Source organism: Dromaius novaehollandiae, chromosome 24, assembly GCF_036370855.1.
Source record: "Dromaius novaehollandiae isolate bDroNov1 chromosome 24, bDroNov1.hap1, whole genome shotgun sequence".
Taxonomy (NCBI): Eukaryota; Metazoa; Chordata; class Aves; order Casuariiformes; family Dromaiidae; genus Dromaius; species Dromaius novaehollandiae.
Genome location: NC_088121.1, coordinates 8,285,515 through 8,300,496, shown reverse-complemented (window position 1 = coordinate 8,300,496; position 14,982 = coordinate 8,285,515). Strand labels below are relative to the sequence as shown.

Sequence of the window (14,982 nt, the reverse complement as noted above, 5' to 3'; positions counted from 1 at the left end):
GCAAAGGGAGAAGGGGAAGAGCAAACGGAAAGGGTCTGGGGTTGGATCAGACACAGGAGGATGAGGAAGGAAGACAATGCTAAGAGAAAGTGGATGCAGAAAACGGAAGCAGTTCCCATTCCCACTGAGTTCAAGGTTTGGAGAAGCTAACTTAGGTTTGTAGCTAACACCTTCATCAGGGCATTTCTAGCTATGTGCTAGTCCAGTGATACAGTTAGTCACATACGTTCTTCTGTGGCTCCCTGCCTGGGGGAAGAGCCAGGAAAATGGCCTTTTTGTTCAGCCCCATGGTCTTCCTATTCACTGAACTTCTGCCACTGACATTGCTCTTTTCTTCTGTGTTTCCTTCTAGACATATAACACCCGTTTCTGGAGCAGGACCAGGTGCCTGGACTCTGTTTTCTGATGACAGATCTGTATTTTCTTGACAGGATCTGAGTGAATTAAATTCAACAACAGTGAAGAGCCCCACCAACACTGTGACAGTGCAAAACCTCAGAGCTGGCACCATCTACGTCTTCCAGGTGCGGGCACGTACCGTCGCTGGTTATGGCCGGTATAGCGGCAAGATGTATTTCCAGACCATGACCGAAGGTGAGTCTTCAGCTGCCTCTGCATAATGATGATTTAGGACCCAAGGTTGCAGAGCGACTTGAGCAAGATGGAGATGCACTGGCAGCAGTGCTGGTCCCCTTGCTGGTAGTCTCATCATTGACAAGTCAGATGCGTTTATCTGATACAGGACCTGGAAAGAGGCATGGGCGCTTGGTGGTCCATGCAGGGAATCACGCAGACTAGGCCAATTTCTGCCCAAGCTTTGATGGCATGGAGACCTGTCCACTCGTTTGGATTTAGGGGAAACAAAATTCCATGCTTCTTGTCTGTACAGCTGTCAGTGACAAATACAGAGCTGGTTTCTCTATTTATTAAATTTGTACTGGTAAAAGAACAGGCCAAGCCTGTTTTCTGGCCCTGAGGCCCGGTATTAAGACACAGCTTGCATCCACAAGCCTAAGCTTTCCCACCCCAAAAGGACAGCTCCATCCAACCTTCCTGCTGGGGAACAGTCCCTGTCACAGCCTGAGCCATGTCCAGCGCTAGCTGGCACAGACCAAAACCACGCCAGGAAGCGTGTTAGCAATGGCCCTGGAAACGCAGACCAATGCGTGGGCCCATGTTCTGGCCTTGGTGTATGGATTAGTGTAGACCCAGCTCGTGCCGCAGTAACCAGTTTTCTCCTCTTTGTGTGCCAGCCGAGTACCAGACCAGCGTCCAGGAGAAGCTGCCGCTCATCATCGGCTCCTCCGCGGCAGGGCTGGTGTTCCTCATCGCCGTGGTCGTCATTGCCATTGTGTGCAACAGGTAGGTCACCCCGAGAGCAGCGCGCGGGCTCACGTGGGTCTCCAGACTGGGCACCAGCAAGCTGTGTGGGAGGGCAGCAAGGGGAGAGGGAGGGACGCAGGGGTGCAGGAGGGGAGGGTGGAGGGAGAAAGGTTAAGGGGGGAAAGGGATGCCCCTGCAGTCCATTTCTCAGCCCTGGCCCGACCCGTGCCCAGCGCTCAGGACTGCCTTTCTTTCCAGAAGACGGGGCTTTGAGCGTGCTGACTCCGAGTACACCGACAAGCTGCAGCACTATACCAGTGGCCACAGTACGTACCGCAGCCCCCCGCCACGCCTGGGGGTCCGCTCTCTCTTCGGTTTGTGTTCTCGTTCACTCATTCCTTGTGCCGTGCGGGAAGGGCTCCGGCCCACCTAGCCAGGCTCTCGTGTGCATGTTTAGAAAGAAAGAGCTCTGTCCTTGGCCCAGATGCCTTCTGATCCCTGCCCTGGGAAAGTTTCTGCCCTGGGGACTAAAAAGGTGGAGCTCTTCCAGGGAGCCGTTGGAGGGATCTGAACTGTGTTATATGCCTTTGGCTTGCGTCCAGCTGCCCCCCCCCGTGTCAGCATGCGTCTGCTGAATCCTGCCTCCACTTCACCACATCACTCCTAGATACCTGCTGTAGCCCACAGTGCTCACTCCCGAGCCTGCACGTTGCGTCCCCAGTCATCACAGCTCAGGGTGCAAGCATGGTCTAGATCACCCACTCATGTCACCTGCGTCTCCCACCTCCACTGTCCCGTATGATCTAGATCCCTGCCCTGCCTGGCAGAGTCTGTGCTCTCTGGACACGCATGCTGTGGGATGCCAACCCTGCTGTGGTCGTCCGTGCGTGTTCTGCACACATCAAACCCACGTCTCTCCACGTGCTTCTGAAGCCTTACCCTCTCCTGTCGTGCAGCCCCTGTAACCACACCTTTTCTTGCTGCTCAGGTTCCTGAGCTTTGCTCGGCTTTTGGGCAGCAGCAAGATCCCTGCCCCGACTCACCCACACCCTGTGGAGTGCTGTCCTTCCTGCAAGAACATCCCAGTGCTCCCAGAATCCCATCCTCCCCTTGCAGCATACCTCTTCCAACATGCCCGTGTATTGCAAGGCACTCATTCATATCCAGAATTCCTATTTTCAACCTCACCATGCACTTGATGGAGCATTCTCTAAAGCAGTCTTCACTTTCTGACTCTCTTCAAGATTGAACTTACTCCATCAAGTACCAGCTAGACCCTGCCTCACCCCAGTGCCTCCTCATTCTCCCCTGGCTGCATGTCCTCTAGAATTCCTTTTTCCCCCTCACTAGAGACCTGTCACTGTAATTCTGCTATGTTTGAATCTCAGTTGTTACTTACCTCATGTTATACTTGCAGCTTCGGGATTTCTGGCCTTTTTACACCTGTTCCTGTACAGACCTGGGCCTTATCCAAAAAGTGGTTGTACCTGGGGAACACCAGTAGCTTCTGCAGTTACACCCAAAAGTATTTCCCAAGAGATGGAGAGCTGAATTGCACCTCTGAGCCAGAACAGCAGTGTGCTGGCTGGTGTTGCTATAACTTACCAGTAAAAATGACACTCTTAAAGAAAAATTATGTAAATGCAACTCTCAGTTGTTTTCCAGTCCTTACTGCTTGTGTAAACATACATTCACACTTTCTCCTAGGCTCTGGTGCATAACGTGACAGCTTCAGGCTGGGATGGCATTAATAGCTGTGCCTTCACAACTGTTGAAGTAGGCTAGATGCCACAGGATACAGATGAAGTGATAACAGGCTTGGGAGGTGGCTTTTTAGCCACATCGTCACTCAAGAGGCTGATGTAAGGCTCGGTTTCCCACCAGCGATTCCCATGGAGAGGCTGCAGCATTTGGTTAGCAAATCGCTAAGGTGTGGAGAGCCTGTAAGTCCTTAGTGTGGCAGGAACCTCTCAGAGCATGACAGGATGCTGGTCAGACCCGTCCTGAGAGGTTCAGCCGTCCAGCCTCACCAAGTCCCACGCCTTTCACATGGGCATATTTCTGTTTTCTTGTCTGCCTGGCAGGAAGAGTTTGGGCTTTTGCAAGCGCCCTAGTATCCTCTACGGTTTGTTGTGGCCGCCTAGGCTATCGAGGCAGGATTTTTCGGCTTCAGGCAGGGCTACCTGTCAGAGCACGGGGCAGACTGGACTCTTGCACTTTCCCGTGCCTGTGATGTGATGGAGTACTAAGGAGGAAGCAGCAGGCAAAGAGGGCTGGAGATGGGGCAGAGCAGCTCCCTGCTATGTACTAACTGGCTGCAGTATTAACCTTAGGCAGGCACAGCACAGAGGTGCCCCATGTCAGCGTGGCTCAGGCACGCCAGGTTAAGCCTCTGCTGGGGCAGCTCAGTGTGCAGAAATCACCACGCTGTATCCAGATGCTCTCAGAATACCTAACACCTCTTTTTGGAAGTGCTGGCTGCTGATATGTGGGATCCCTTTGCAGTTTCAGAAAAGCAATATTTCAGATATCTTGAGTTTGAGGCTCAGTGGAGCCAACCTGATCTCTGCAACAGTCCTCTTGCAATGCTGCGATGCCGTGTGTAGCAGCATGACGGGTGTGCTGTGATATTGGTCTGCCTAAGCAGCATCTCCCAAGAGGAAATGATTCTCTTGCCATTCCTCTAGATCTGCTAAAGCCAAATCCTGCTGTAAAGGACTGGTGCTTCTTCACGATCACAGTTTGCAGTCGTAGCTCAAGATCAAGCCCCCTGGTGCCCCACAACCCCAAGCCTCTCGTGCATGCACAACCCCATGCACACACACACACACACACACGGACACACAGGTTACTCTTTTTTGTGCTGTAACTATCGGCCGTTCCATTTGCATATGTCTGTCTGACTCTCTCCCTCACCTTTATGCAGTGACTCCAGGGATGAAGATTTATATTGACCCCTTCACCTACGAAGATCCAAATGAGGCTGTCAGGGAATTTGCAAAAGAAATCGATATCTCTTGTGTCAAAATCGAGCAGGTGATCGGGGCAGGTAGGTTAACTGCAAATGTATGTCTGGCCCTCAGCAGAACACTCCTCTCCTTGATCCCAGGCCTTGGTGAGGATGTATGTGAACTAGGAAGACTAGAGAATGAATTTGACCATAAAAGAGTTTCAGTAAGGTCTTACACTTAGCCCCAGCCTGCCTCAACTAGCAAGAACAAGGTGGACTTTGAAACACATCCAGTGCTAGAGACAAGGAGTTCTCCCATGTTGAGAGACAGAGCAGTGTCCAGTGCTCCTCATCAGGAGGATGCATTCGCCTAAAGGGAGGCTTTTGGTGGAGAACGGAGGAAGAAGCACAAAACAGGTCACACGTGAAGGGCTCAGGGGTGGGCACAGCTGGAGCCCTGTAGAAGGGTCCCTCAGCGAGGAAGGCAGAGGTCTGGGAGGCCAACATGCCATACCTGTTCCTCTCTCTTTTACCAGGGGAGTTTGGTGAGGTGTGCAGTGGGCACCTTAAGCTCCCTGGCAAGAGGGAGATTTTTGTGGCCATCAAGACCCTGAAGTCTGGTTACACGGAGAAGCAGAGACGGGACTTCCTGAGTGAAGCAAGCATCATGGGGCAATTCGACCACCCCAACGTCATCCACCTGGAGGGAGTGGTGACCAAGAGTTCTCCAGTCATGATCATCACCGAGTTCATGGAGAACGGCTCACTGGACTCCTTCCTACGGGTATGAGGTCCTAAGAGCACACTGCCCCAGAGATGTGTTGGGCCAGAGGAGGATTTGGAGAGGGAGGGTCCCTGTGGGTGTGGCCCTGTGCCAGTATAACACTGTATAGTGTCCCCTGCAACTGGGACGGCATAGTGGCAGCTGTGCACATGCACACATTCAGCTGTACCCTTCGGCTGTGCCTACGTGTGTACCTGCCCACGGATACATTTACAAACCCTGCTTCTGTGAACATGAAGGGACATTCTGCTATTAGCTTTATCACAGCAGAACTTCACCCCCAGCTACTCTGCCTAAATATTTATAGGTCTCAGGCTGAGATGAATAATTCATTCTGTTGAAAGGATATAACCTGCTTAATAGGAATAGATTAGCCCTCCTCAAGCCTCCCGTGCAAGATGTGGCAGAGCTGTTGCATTTGCATGAGAGCACCATTGGTAGTGTTGTCCATCAGGGGTGTGAGAGTGACTTCCAGCCCCTGTGAGCTCTCTGCTCTCCACCGTCGTGTTTTGAGAGTGAATTTATGGTTCTTGTGGCCCAACTATGTCTTGACATGCTATATATAGACAGAGGCTACTTGCCGTTTCTCTAACTCGTGCCATGGCAGGCTGTGGATATGCTCCTTTCATGTGGACTTCTCTTTTCCCCTAAGCAAAACGACGGGCAATTCACCGTGATCCAGCTGGTGGGCATGTTGCGGGGCATCGCGGCAGGCATGAAGTACCTGGCTGATATGAACTACGTGCACCGGGACCTGGCCGCCCGCAACATCCTGGTGAACAGCAACCTGGTCTGCAAAGTGTCTGACTTCGGCCTCTCCCGTTTTCTGGAGGATGACACCTCTGATCCCACCTACACCAGTGCACTGGTAAAACTGCTCTTCCAAAGCGGGAGGAATGGGTGTTTAAGCAAAGAGTCAGGGGGGAGAGAGATGGGAAGATTCCCTGTTGACAGGTTGGGAATGCTTTTGTCGGGGTACCAAGGATGGAGAGAAGGTGTCAGATGGGGAAAGACCGATGAAATGAACCAAGAAAGATTTTCTCTTGCAAGGTCCTGCCCAGCTGCATTTCCAATAGCTGCTGAAGAGGAAGGGCCTTATAGTCATTCCCATGAATAACTGAGTTCTTCCGGCCACGTTTGCACACCTATACGTGTCCCTGATAAAGCCCTTAGCTGGGGATGATGCATTGCCTCCATCCAGTGTGGCCCAGGTTGGGGTCCTCCAAGATGCCAGCCTGACAGATTTGTCACCAGGGCAGCAAGGGTTGGTGTTGTCCTGCCACAATCCAGCTGTGCTGTCCGGGAGGCAGTGATCCTCTTTCATGTCTTCTCATGGACTCAGCCCCAGAAACGATAGACAGAAGTGTGAATCCATGCTTGGCAGAGCATGTTCCAGGTACTTGCTGAATGAAACAGAGAAAGGAACATTCTCAGAAATGGCCTGCAACACCCTCCCAGGGATGCTGCAGTGGCAGTGCCATAAGCATCGCTGGGGACTCATTGCCTGTCTCAACTACATAATGTCCACCAGGGCTAAAGGCTAATTTGAAGACTGTTGCTGTTCAGTAAGGCTGCAGCCAGTGGTTTTCATAGACATCATTGTTTATGTGGACAGACAGCATCACTGCTATCACCCAGCACAATGTCTGTGATAGGATTTTTGGAAATGAGCCCTGATAGAGCTGGGGCATGATCTGCACTAAATTATGTCTCCTGGATTTTTTGAAGCCGCCAGTGATATCTGCCATGGCTCTTAGTGAGTTGCAATGGTGGTTGATTACCCACCACCGAAAAACGTGCACTTGTCTTCTCTTCTGAACTTGTGTGGCTTCGCACATCAACCACTGGCTTTTAGAATAATACAGTCATCCTACAGGTTTTAGAAACATTAGAAAAATTTATTTCTCCTCTAAGTATTTGCACATCATGATCCTTACGCCTATTAACTTTCTCTTTGCTAAGCTAAACACATGGGAGCTTCTGGTGATTACTGCTGTGTTTTTTATTCCTATTGTACTTGTAGGCAGGTACAATAGGAGGTGGGAGATCTCACTCATCTCACTGAAATGAGCTCCCATGAGGCTCCTCTAAATACCCACGTTCTATAATTCCCATTTTCAGACTTATTTTTTTGTCAGTTTTTAAATGCACTGCTTGCCAGGATCTCTGCAAAGAACATGCCTGTCTGTGAAGACAGAGGTGGAGTGAACATCGCCTTTTGCGTGGAATGCTTGGTCTTCCCCACTGCTGGAAAACAAATTATTTCATCTGAGGTTTGTGGTTGTGAGAAGTTTAAGGAACGTTATATTTTGTCATTATTCTAGCATGTATTGGGTCTGAGTCCTATGAAGTCCTAGAAGAGCCCTAATGAGATATGATAGTTACCCAGTAACAAAATACAATCTGAATCTTCTTGCAGCCACAAACCTCAGATAAAACTGCTTATTTTCCAGCATAGGGAAGGATTTTCCCCTGAGAACATCCCTCGAGTTGGGAATGGCCAAAGTCCAAAGACGCTCGTGGGAAATGAGGAGGCTGCAAGGGCTTAAGCAGAACATTGCAAAGCCCGTGGCCACATGCTGTGTACGTCAGTGTTGTGCACTGATGTGCATAACTCCTCTCTGGGAGGAGCGAATCGTCTTTCTGATGTCTGCAGAGCTGCTGTTGCCCAGCGGGATCACTGACAGCCCACTGCACACCCAGTTCCTCCCATCTGTCGATCAGTAGCCTATATATATATATATATAACCAATATACTATCCAGTCATACCGAAGATGTTCACTCCATCTCTGTCTCCAGAAACAGGCAGAATCTAAGACTGCTGGCTTATGTACATATCAGCAAAAAGACCAACACATGAGGAGCTCAGGAGATTGGTATATCACTGACTTTTAAGAGCCCACAGATGGAGAACAATTGAAGAGGATGCTGTTTTAATTCCTTTTGTTCTGCTCCTGAAATAGCTAGTTAACAACAAAAGGATGGAGGGAGATTTAAAGGGGATCAGTCTGGATTTTTCTAAATTCTTAGCCATTCATTTTTCCACAAAAGGCTCTACAAGCGCAATGGGCATTTTGGCATTCCAGAGATTGCTATAGCAGTAGGTAGTCAGTGCTGACAAATGAAGCTGTTTGTAGGCCCTTTCTGATTTTTCTCTGCAGCGTAGAAGGGACAAGTGAACTGCGCCCAGGAGCCCGGCGGTTCCAAACAGCAGCCCTCAGCTTGTTTTGCAAAGAAAGCCAGTTCTGTGTGATCTTGTAGGATGTGCGTTACACTGGGACAATTCTGCTGAGGGAACTGTGGGATACCTGTAATTACACGCCAAATAAATTTATGGCCCGATGACCTGCGAGGTCGGATGGAGGGAGCTGGGCTTGTTTAATATGATGAAGAGGAGGCTGAGGGGAGATGTATTAGTGGCCTGCAGTACTTAAAGAGCAGTTGCAAAGAAGACAGAGACAAACTCTTCACAGTGGTGCTAGATGATATAACAAGGGGCAGTAGCCAAACCTGTGGCTTGGGAGGCTCATGCTGAACATTAGGAAAAGCTTCTTCCCCAAGAAGGTAGTGCCCAAGTGCAACCGTGGGACAAGTCACCAGACAAGTGGGAGATTCTCTATCCTGGGAAGTTTCCAAGACTTGGCTAGACAAAGCCATGGCTGTCCATTCTTTTTCAGTTTTTCTCAATCTTTCTTTCACCATCTTCTCTGTTTTGTTTTGTTTCTTCCTGCAGGGTGGGAAGATCCCGATACGGTGGACGGCACCTGAGGCAATTCAGTATCGAAAATTCACATCAGCCAGTGATGTGTGGAGCTACGGAATAGTCATGTGGGAGGTGATGTCATATGGCGAGCGGCCGTACTGGGATATGACCAATCAAGATGTAAGTTATTGAGAAACAAGGAGCAGAAACACTGAAATCAGGAGCAGACTGCAATGCCAAAGCTCCCTGCATGGTTACAGCTAGTCTCAGCCTGTAGCATGGCTGGAGCCTCCTCCGACTGTGGGAGATGTGTCCAGGGTCAACCCTTTCGGAAGAAATAATGGGGATAACTTTTGCCTTTGTTCTGGTCCAATTGTGCTGCTGTGGCAGACGTTAGGGACTATACAAGACCCACAGTGGTAGGACAGGGTTGATGTGAGCAAGCTCAGCTGTGGTTGACAGATGCCAGGGAAGACAGGGAGCAGACAGAAAAAGAAATGTTCCCACTGACCTGAGAGCAGTGGGGATCCAAAAAGTCTAATGGAAATGGTCGCAGATTAAAGCAGCTTCTGTGAAAACTTTGAAGAGCACCAAGATAGCACAAAGCCAACTTCACAGGTTGCTGCTCACCAGGCAGGGAGAGCAGAAGCACCACGGGCTCTTCGGTATCATGTCGGCAACTCTTCTCCTTATGCCCTGCTCCAAGCCTCCCATGTGAAACATTCCCAACTCACCTGCACAATCCAGGAGCTGTGCCTGGCTACTGCAGCAGCAGGCAGGTCTCCTTCATGGAGACCACAGGCGGTTGGTGAAATAGTGGTCTGTCATGAGCACTCCTTGCTCCCTGAGAATTTCCGTGAGCCCTTCCCTCCACACAGGGGGAACCTGTGGCTGCAATCCACCCCTTCACCGTAGAAATGCCCCTCTCTCTCCATTTCTCTTGGCTTCTTGGTCAAACACCAGCCGTCCAGCTGTGCAACATGCTAAGGCCTGCACATGTGTGTCCAGAAGCACCCTTTGGTGTGGGGCCTCCCAAAACTCCTGTGATATTGTCTCTCTGATGTGTTGCCCTTCTTCACAAGGTCTAGGCCTCGTACACCATCAGCATATAAAACCAGTGTCCTGGGTAGACCGTCCAGTGTGCAGAAGACTTGTCCTCCCACTCTGCTGCAAGTCCTGGTCTTGCAGACCTGCACGTTACAGCTTCAGGCTTCATTCCGAGCTGCTTCTGGGCAGTGTGCTGGGACCCTTTTGCCTGCCGCCTCCATCTCCATCGGCCCACGGGCTCCCAAAAAAGTGCTCCATTGCAGGGAGGGAGACAGAGATCCAAGCTCCTGCCTGATCCCCCACCCCCTGCCCAAGTGCCAAATCCTACCATTTTCAAACCAGTGCATTTCCATCCTTGCCACTTCAGCTTTCTCCAGAAATGGCAAATTCCTTCCCGATGCCCAGTGGAGAATTTGTTCTAGTGAGTCCTAAGACCTGAAACAAACAGATGATACCTTAGACCGCTGACTACTCATTGTCTTGCCACATAAGTATCTTCATCAATTCTTTGAGCCACAGGGAAGGGAGTTATGGGTATGCCCTTCTCACAAGGGCTAATTCCCTTCCCATTCGCATTAGGGCTTCATCATCACCTGCAGCTTCACGCATCTCCTCTAGCCAGGTGTCATGTCCTTCTCCCTGCCTCAGCATCCTTCTACAAGCTTAGCCCTCTGCTGTCCTCATCCCTTGTCCCTCCACCCTCCTCTGGACCTCTTTCCTTGCGGGTTTCTCCCGCTGCAGCCCTCCGTGCTCGGGCAGCGCTGATTCAGCCGGCGGGGCTGGCGGAGCCCGTGCCCTTCTTGTCGGCACAGCCTGCTGCGTGGCATCTGCTCCCCCCCGCCTCTTCTCCCCCTTCTCCTGCCGCAGGACATTGCACCCCAGAAGCTGTCACCACTTAATTGCTGCTGGTCCTTGCTGCAAATTAGCACGTGCCGGATATTCACTGCAGATTAGCCTCCTGACCCTGGGGTGTGAACGCCCGGGAAGCTGGGAGAGGCGAGGAGACAGCGAGCGCAGCCTGTGCCGCCTCGCGGGATGCGCCTGCCTGCAGCGAGGCGGGTGGTTTACTGGGGAATCGTTCGGTCAGAGCCAGAGCCAAGCGCTTGATGCCTGTGTGATGATTCTCCCCAGCGCCGCTCCCCCTGTGTGTCCCCTCCCCTCCTTTCTGTCTTGGATAGATCCGCCATCCAGAGAGAGAGCTGGGAGAGGGGACAGTTTGCATCTCTCAGGAGAGTCCCTGAACAGGAGCCAAGAGCTGCACAAAGCACACTAGCGATTCCTCAGGTTCGGCCTTCGCAGGCCCGGCGGGGGCACCTTCTTGTTTGGCCAGGGCTCCTCTCGGAGGAAGGGATGGGCGGGAGGGGTCCCTCCCTCTGCACATTTTGGCAGCAGCGGTGCAAGCCCTCATCTCTCTCGGGTCCGCCTGCCCAGCACCGTGCCCGAGCACATCAATATCTGGAGCATCCTCCTACTCGCACCTCCCTGGAGTCACAATCACTCTTAAGTCCTACCAGATACCTCACCTCACACCCTGGATTGCTTGTCCTGGATCTGCCACCCACCCTCGCTTGGAGTGGCAGCTTTCTACTCCCACAGCACCTCCGGTGTCACCTCTCTGCCACCCCTTCCCTGCTGCTCTCCCAGTCCCAACTGCAGTATCTCTCATCTTCTGTATGCAGCCTTTCTGCTCAGCAGTGTACTCACCTAGAAGCTGTCCAGACATGGCTAGTCCTTCCCCTGGGATAGCTCACCAGACAGGTGAGGGGCTCTGCATCCTTGAGGGCATGCTGGACAAAGCCATGGCAACCCTGATCAAGTGTAGAGGATAATCCTTCTGTGAGCAGGAGGTTGAACAAGAGACACCAAGGTCCCTTCCACTAGCCCCACTGGGGTCAATCTCCCTTTCCCCTTTTTTATCATTTCCATGGAGAGCTACTCATTTCAAAGTATGGTCCCTGAGTTCAGCCGCTGCAACACTTTTGGTTTTTGTTGCCATGCACGAGCCTGTTCCTCTGCTCTCCTCTCAGAAGAGCCCATGCCCCTGGAAGAAATCCTGCAACTCCATCTTCCTTGATTACCCAGGAGAGGGTGGTAGACTGCAAGTGCAGAGCTGGGCAGCAGAGAGATGGGGTTCCCCTTCAAAAAATCCACTAGTCCCATGTGTGTGATATTTCTCTTGTACCTGGCAAGGCTGAGTATTTTCCCAGCTCCTGCGATGCAGCAAGGAGAGACCAAACAGGTAGCAGACCAAACCTTGCACTGGCCCACGAAGCTGCAGCTTGGCTTAGGTGACACGTGCTCCAACGCTTCTCTGCATGCTGTACTGAAGTCCTCCTGCATGCTGACCTGGTCTCTGTCCTGCCCCGCTGTGTGGACGAAGCAGTGCTCCAATTTGCATGAAATCCAGGTCTCACTGCTGGCTCAGCACACCCTGCCCAGTCCAGGACGTGACAGTGCTGCCTGGAAGGGCTAAGATGGTGACCAGGGTGTGGGAGTAGACAGGACTACTGGGGGAAGGAAAACATAGGGACAACCCCCCTGCCTATAGCTCACCTAAGAGCAGACCCTTCCCTCGATGGGGGTGTTCTCCTTCCAGTGAGTTGTTTCGGTGTGCTGTGTACCTGGCGTAGACACAGCAGCAGTGCAGCCCCCCAGCCAAAAGCATGGACTCTTGACTAACTTTCTCATGCCTGGAGCTGCAGGATCACACATTCTTGGAAAGGTAAAATGGAGATGGCCTCTTTCCCCAGATTAGGAGTCTGATAGACGTGGCTCGTGACAAGTACTCGCTGTTGGCTGATCAAGGCTGGCGTCACTTCAGAGGACACCACAGAAGGCAGAGGGCTGGGATTTAGAGAGAGTGGAGGGCAGGGCATTGCTACAAGAACAGGTGACAGAGATGGGCAGCAGTAAGTGGAGAGAGAGCAGCTTTGCTGGACTGTGGTTGGCCATGCCAGTCACCTTCAGGAGCTGAGAAAGAAGAACATTATGATTTAAATGGGTTCCTCTTTGGCCACCTCCTCCTTTCTGGGATGAAGGCACTATTCCCATTGCACTGATCTCTTTTTCTTCTCTCGCAGGTGATCAATGCTATTGAGCAAGACTATCGGCTGCCACCCCCTATGGATTGTCCAAATGCCCTGCACCAGCTAATGCTCGACTGTTGGCAGAAGGACCGAAACCACAGACCCAAGTTTGGGCAAATTGTCAACACCTTAGATAAAATGATCCGAAACCCCAATAGCCTGAAAGCCATGGCACCTCTCTCCTCTGGGTATGCATCTCCGTCTTTCTCTTTTCCTTTGGCTTCCACTTGTAGATCTACTCTCCTGTGTGGCCTCGTGGACACCATCCTCGCGTTTCTCTGGGCTAGCTATTGCAGGGACTGCTTGGCTTGTGTTTTTTGGTCCTTTATAGGAGGGGCAGTAAAAAATAGTCACTCTGGTTCCTCTCCTTGGACAGCATAGATTTGCTGTCATAATTCACTGCAGCGCAGGCAGTTTGAGTCATGCTCGTCCAGGTCCCCCCAGCTGATGGAGGGTGCAGGAATACATGCGCTTGCTGCTGCTTGTTCTGCTCATTCTCCATTTTTGTGTTTCAGGATCAACCTCCCTCTACTTGACCGCACAATCCCAGATTATACCAGCTTCAACACTGTGGATGAATGGCTGGATGCCATCAAAATGAGCCAGTACAAGGAGAGCTTTGCCAGTGCTGGCTTCACCACCTTTGATGTAGTATCTCAGATGACTGTAGAGTAAGTGCCTAGGCTTCAAGTCCCAAAGCAATAGAAAAAGCCTCAATAGTTTAACAATTGACCATTGTTAAACTATATTTTTTATATGATATGGTTTTACTTTTACAGTATATCAGAATTGCTACCTTGTGGAACCACTTTTGGTCTATTCAGTTAGTGCAGAACCTCTCTATTCTGCTCACTCTGTCTCATCTCCAGACTGTGTATCAGATTTTGTGTCCCCACCGTGAAAATGAAAGTCCTCACTAGGGTCTCCAGACTGTCCCTGTGGAACAAAGCAGAACAATGGAGATTTCAGGCAGCATCAGGCCGTTTTCCAGCAACTGGAGAACACTTTTGGTCTCAGCAGTCCTCTTGGATGTGTGACTTATTGCTGATAGAAACAAGCATGTCGCAAGCAAATTTCTGCTTAAGAAAGACCTCTGAGGGCCCAGATGGTTTCAAGTTTGTTCCGAATTGTCCTGTAGCCACTAAAAACTTTCTTCAGCGGCAAAATTTTAGCAAGTTCTTCAGAGAAAGCAGGCAGCTGAAATCCATTTGTGGTGGGATTTGCAATCTGTTGAGGCTAGCTGGGGCTTTCGTGCCTGTGAAAGATTTGTGGCTGGTTGCAGTTAGCTGGAGAAACCCTGCCTTAAAAAGCACTAAGCATTAAAGCCATCTGTAAGTGCCACAATGTCTCTGTGCCCAGTAAACCAGGAAGGTTTATGCCTGGATTAGGTGCCTAATTTCACAGTTTAAAGCTACCACTCAATCAGAATCTATTCACAGAACAGCCAACCTGATCTTTTCTGACTGAGAGACAGAGAAGGAAAACTGATACCAAACTAGGCCATCACACCGACACCACAACCTAACCCTGCCCAATTTGCTGTTTGCTATTTGCAGTATGTCTAAAAGCACATGCAGGCAGGCCAAATAGTGCACTAGCGGGTTTCCAGTTGCTTTGCTGAGCAGGAGCCTGAGCGGCAGCAAGGCTGTGGTTGGATGTTCACTGGCAGGTTGAGCTCAGAGCGTGGGCTGACGGCTGCTCTAGCTCGCAGTTGTCCCCAGTCCGTTGCCACCAGGCAGAACATGCAGCTCTGTGGCACGGTCACCTGCCCAGCTTTCCTTCTTTATGCTCCTTTTTTTTTGACCAAAGAGAGGTGAGGTCTGAAGCAAGCTGTCATGTGTCACTCTTCTGCTGGAGGATTTCTCCCACCTTTCCTTGCCAAAGACTTCGACTCAGAAAACGTGCAATGATTTTGTCACACTTCTTTTAAAAAGTCTGTTTCTAATGCTCAGGGGAGGAGAAAAGGCAACGGAAAATCCTTGCAGTTACAATATCAGGTAGGGGTCAAATCTCATCAATGTCATCCGTTCCCTGGCAGAAAGAGTTCATGACTGAGATTTATTCATCACTGGGCAGGTGAGCAGCAAA

General features: G+C 50.9%; 1 protein-coding gene across 4 annotated transcripts in view; it reads left to right on the top strand.

Annotated features, from left to right (window-relative positions):
• EPHB2 (EPH receptor B2) overlaps positions 1–14,982 on the top strand; it is a 129,867-nt gene that overhangs the window by 102,600 nt on the left and 12,285 nt on the right. Inside the window, exons 7-15 of one of the 4 annotated variants that reach the window (XM_064497064.1) lie at positions 432–594; positions 1,254–1,362; positions 1,585–1,697; positions 4,250–4,372; positions 4,810–5,057; positions 5,710–5,925; positions 8,792–8,941; positions 12,889–13,082; positions 13,410–13,565. In XM_064497064.1, the coding sequence (XP_064353134.1) occupies positions 432–594; positions 1,254–1,362; positions 1,585–1,697; positions 4,250–4,372; positions 4,810–5,057; positions 5,710–5,925; positions 8,792–8,941; positions 12,889–13,082; positions 13,410–13,565 (1,472 nt within the window). Of the gene's footprint in view, positions 1–431; positions 595–1,253; positions 1,363–1,581; positions 1,698–4,249; positions 4,373–4,809; positions 5,058–5,709; positions 5,926–8,791; positions 8,942–12,888; positions 13,083–13,409; positions 13,566–14,982 lie in introns of all 4 variants that reach the window. The other 3 variants (XM_064497063.1, XM_064497066.1, XM_064497065.1) reach the window with 3 other exon arrangements.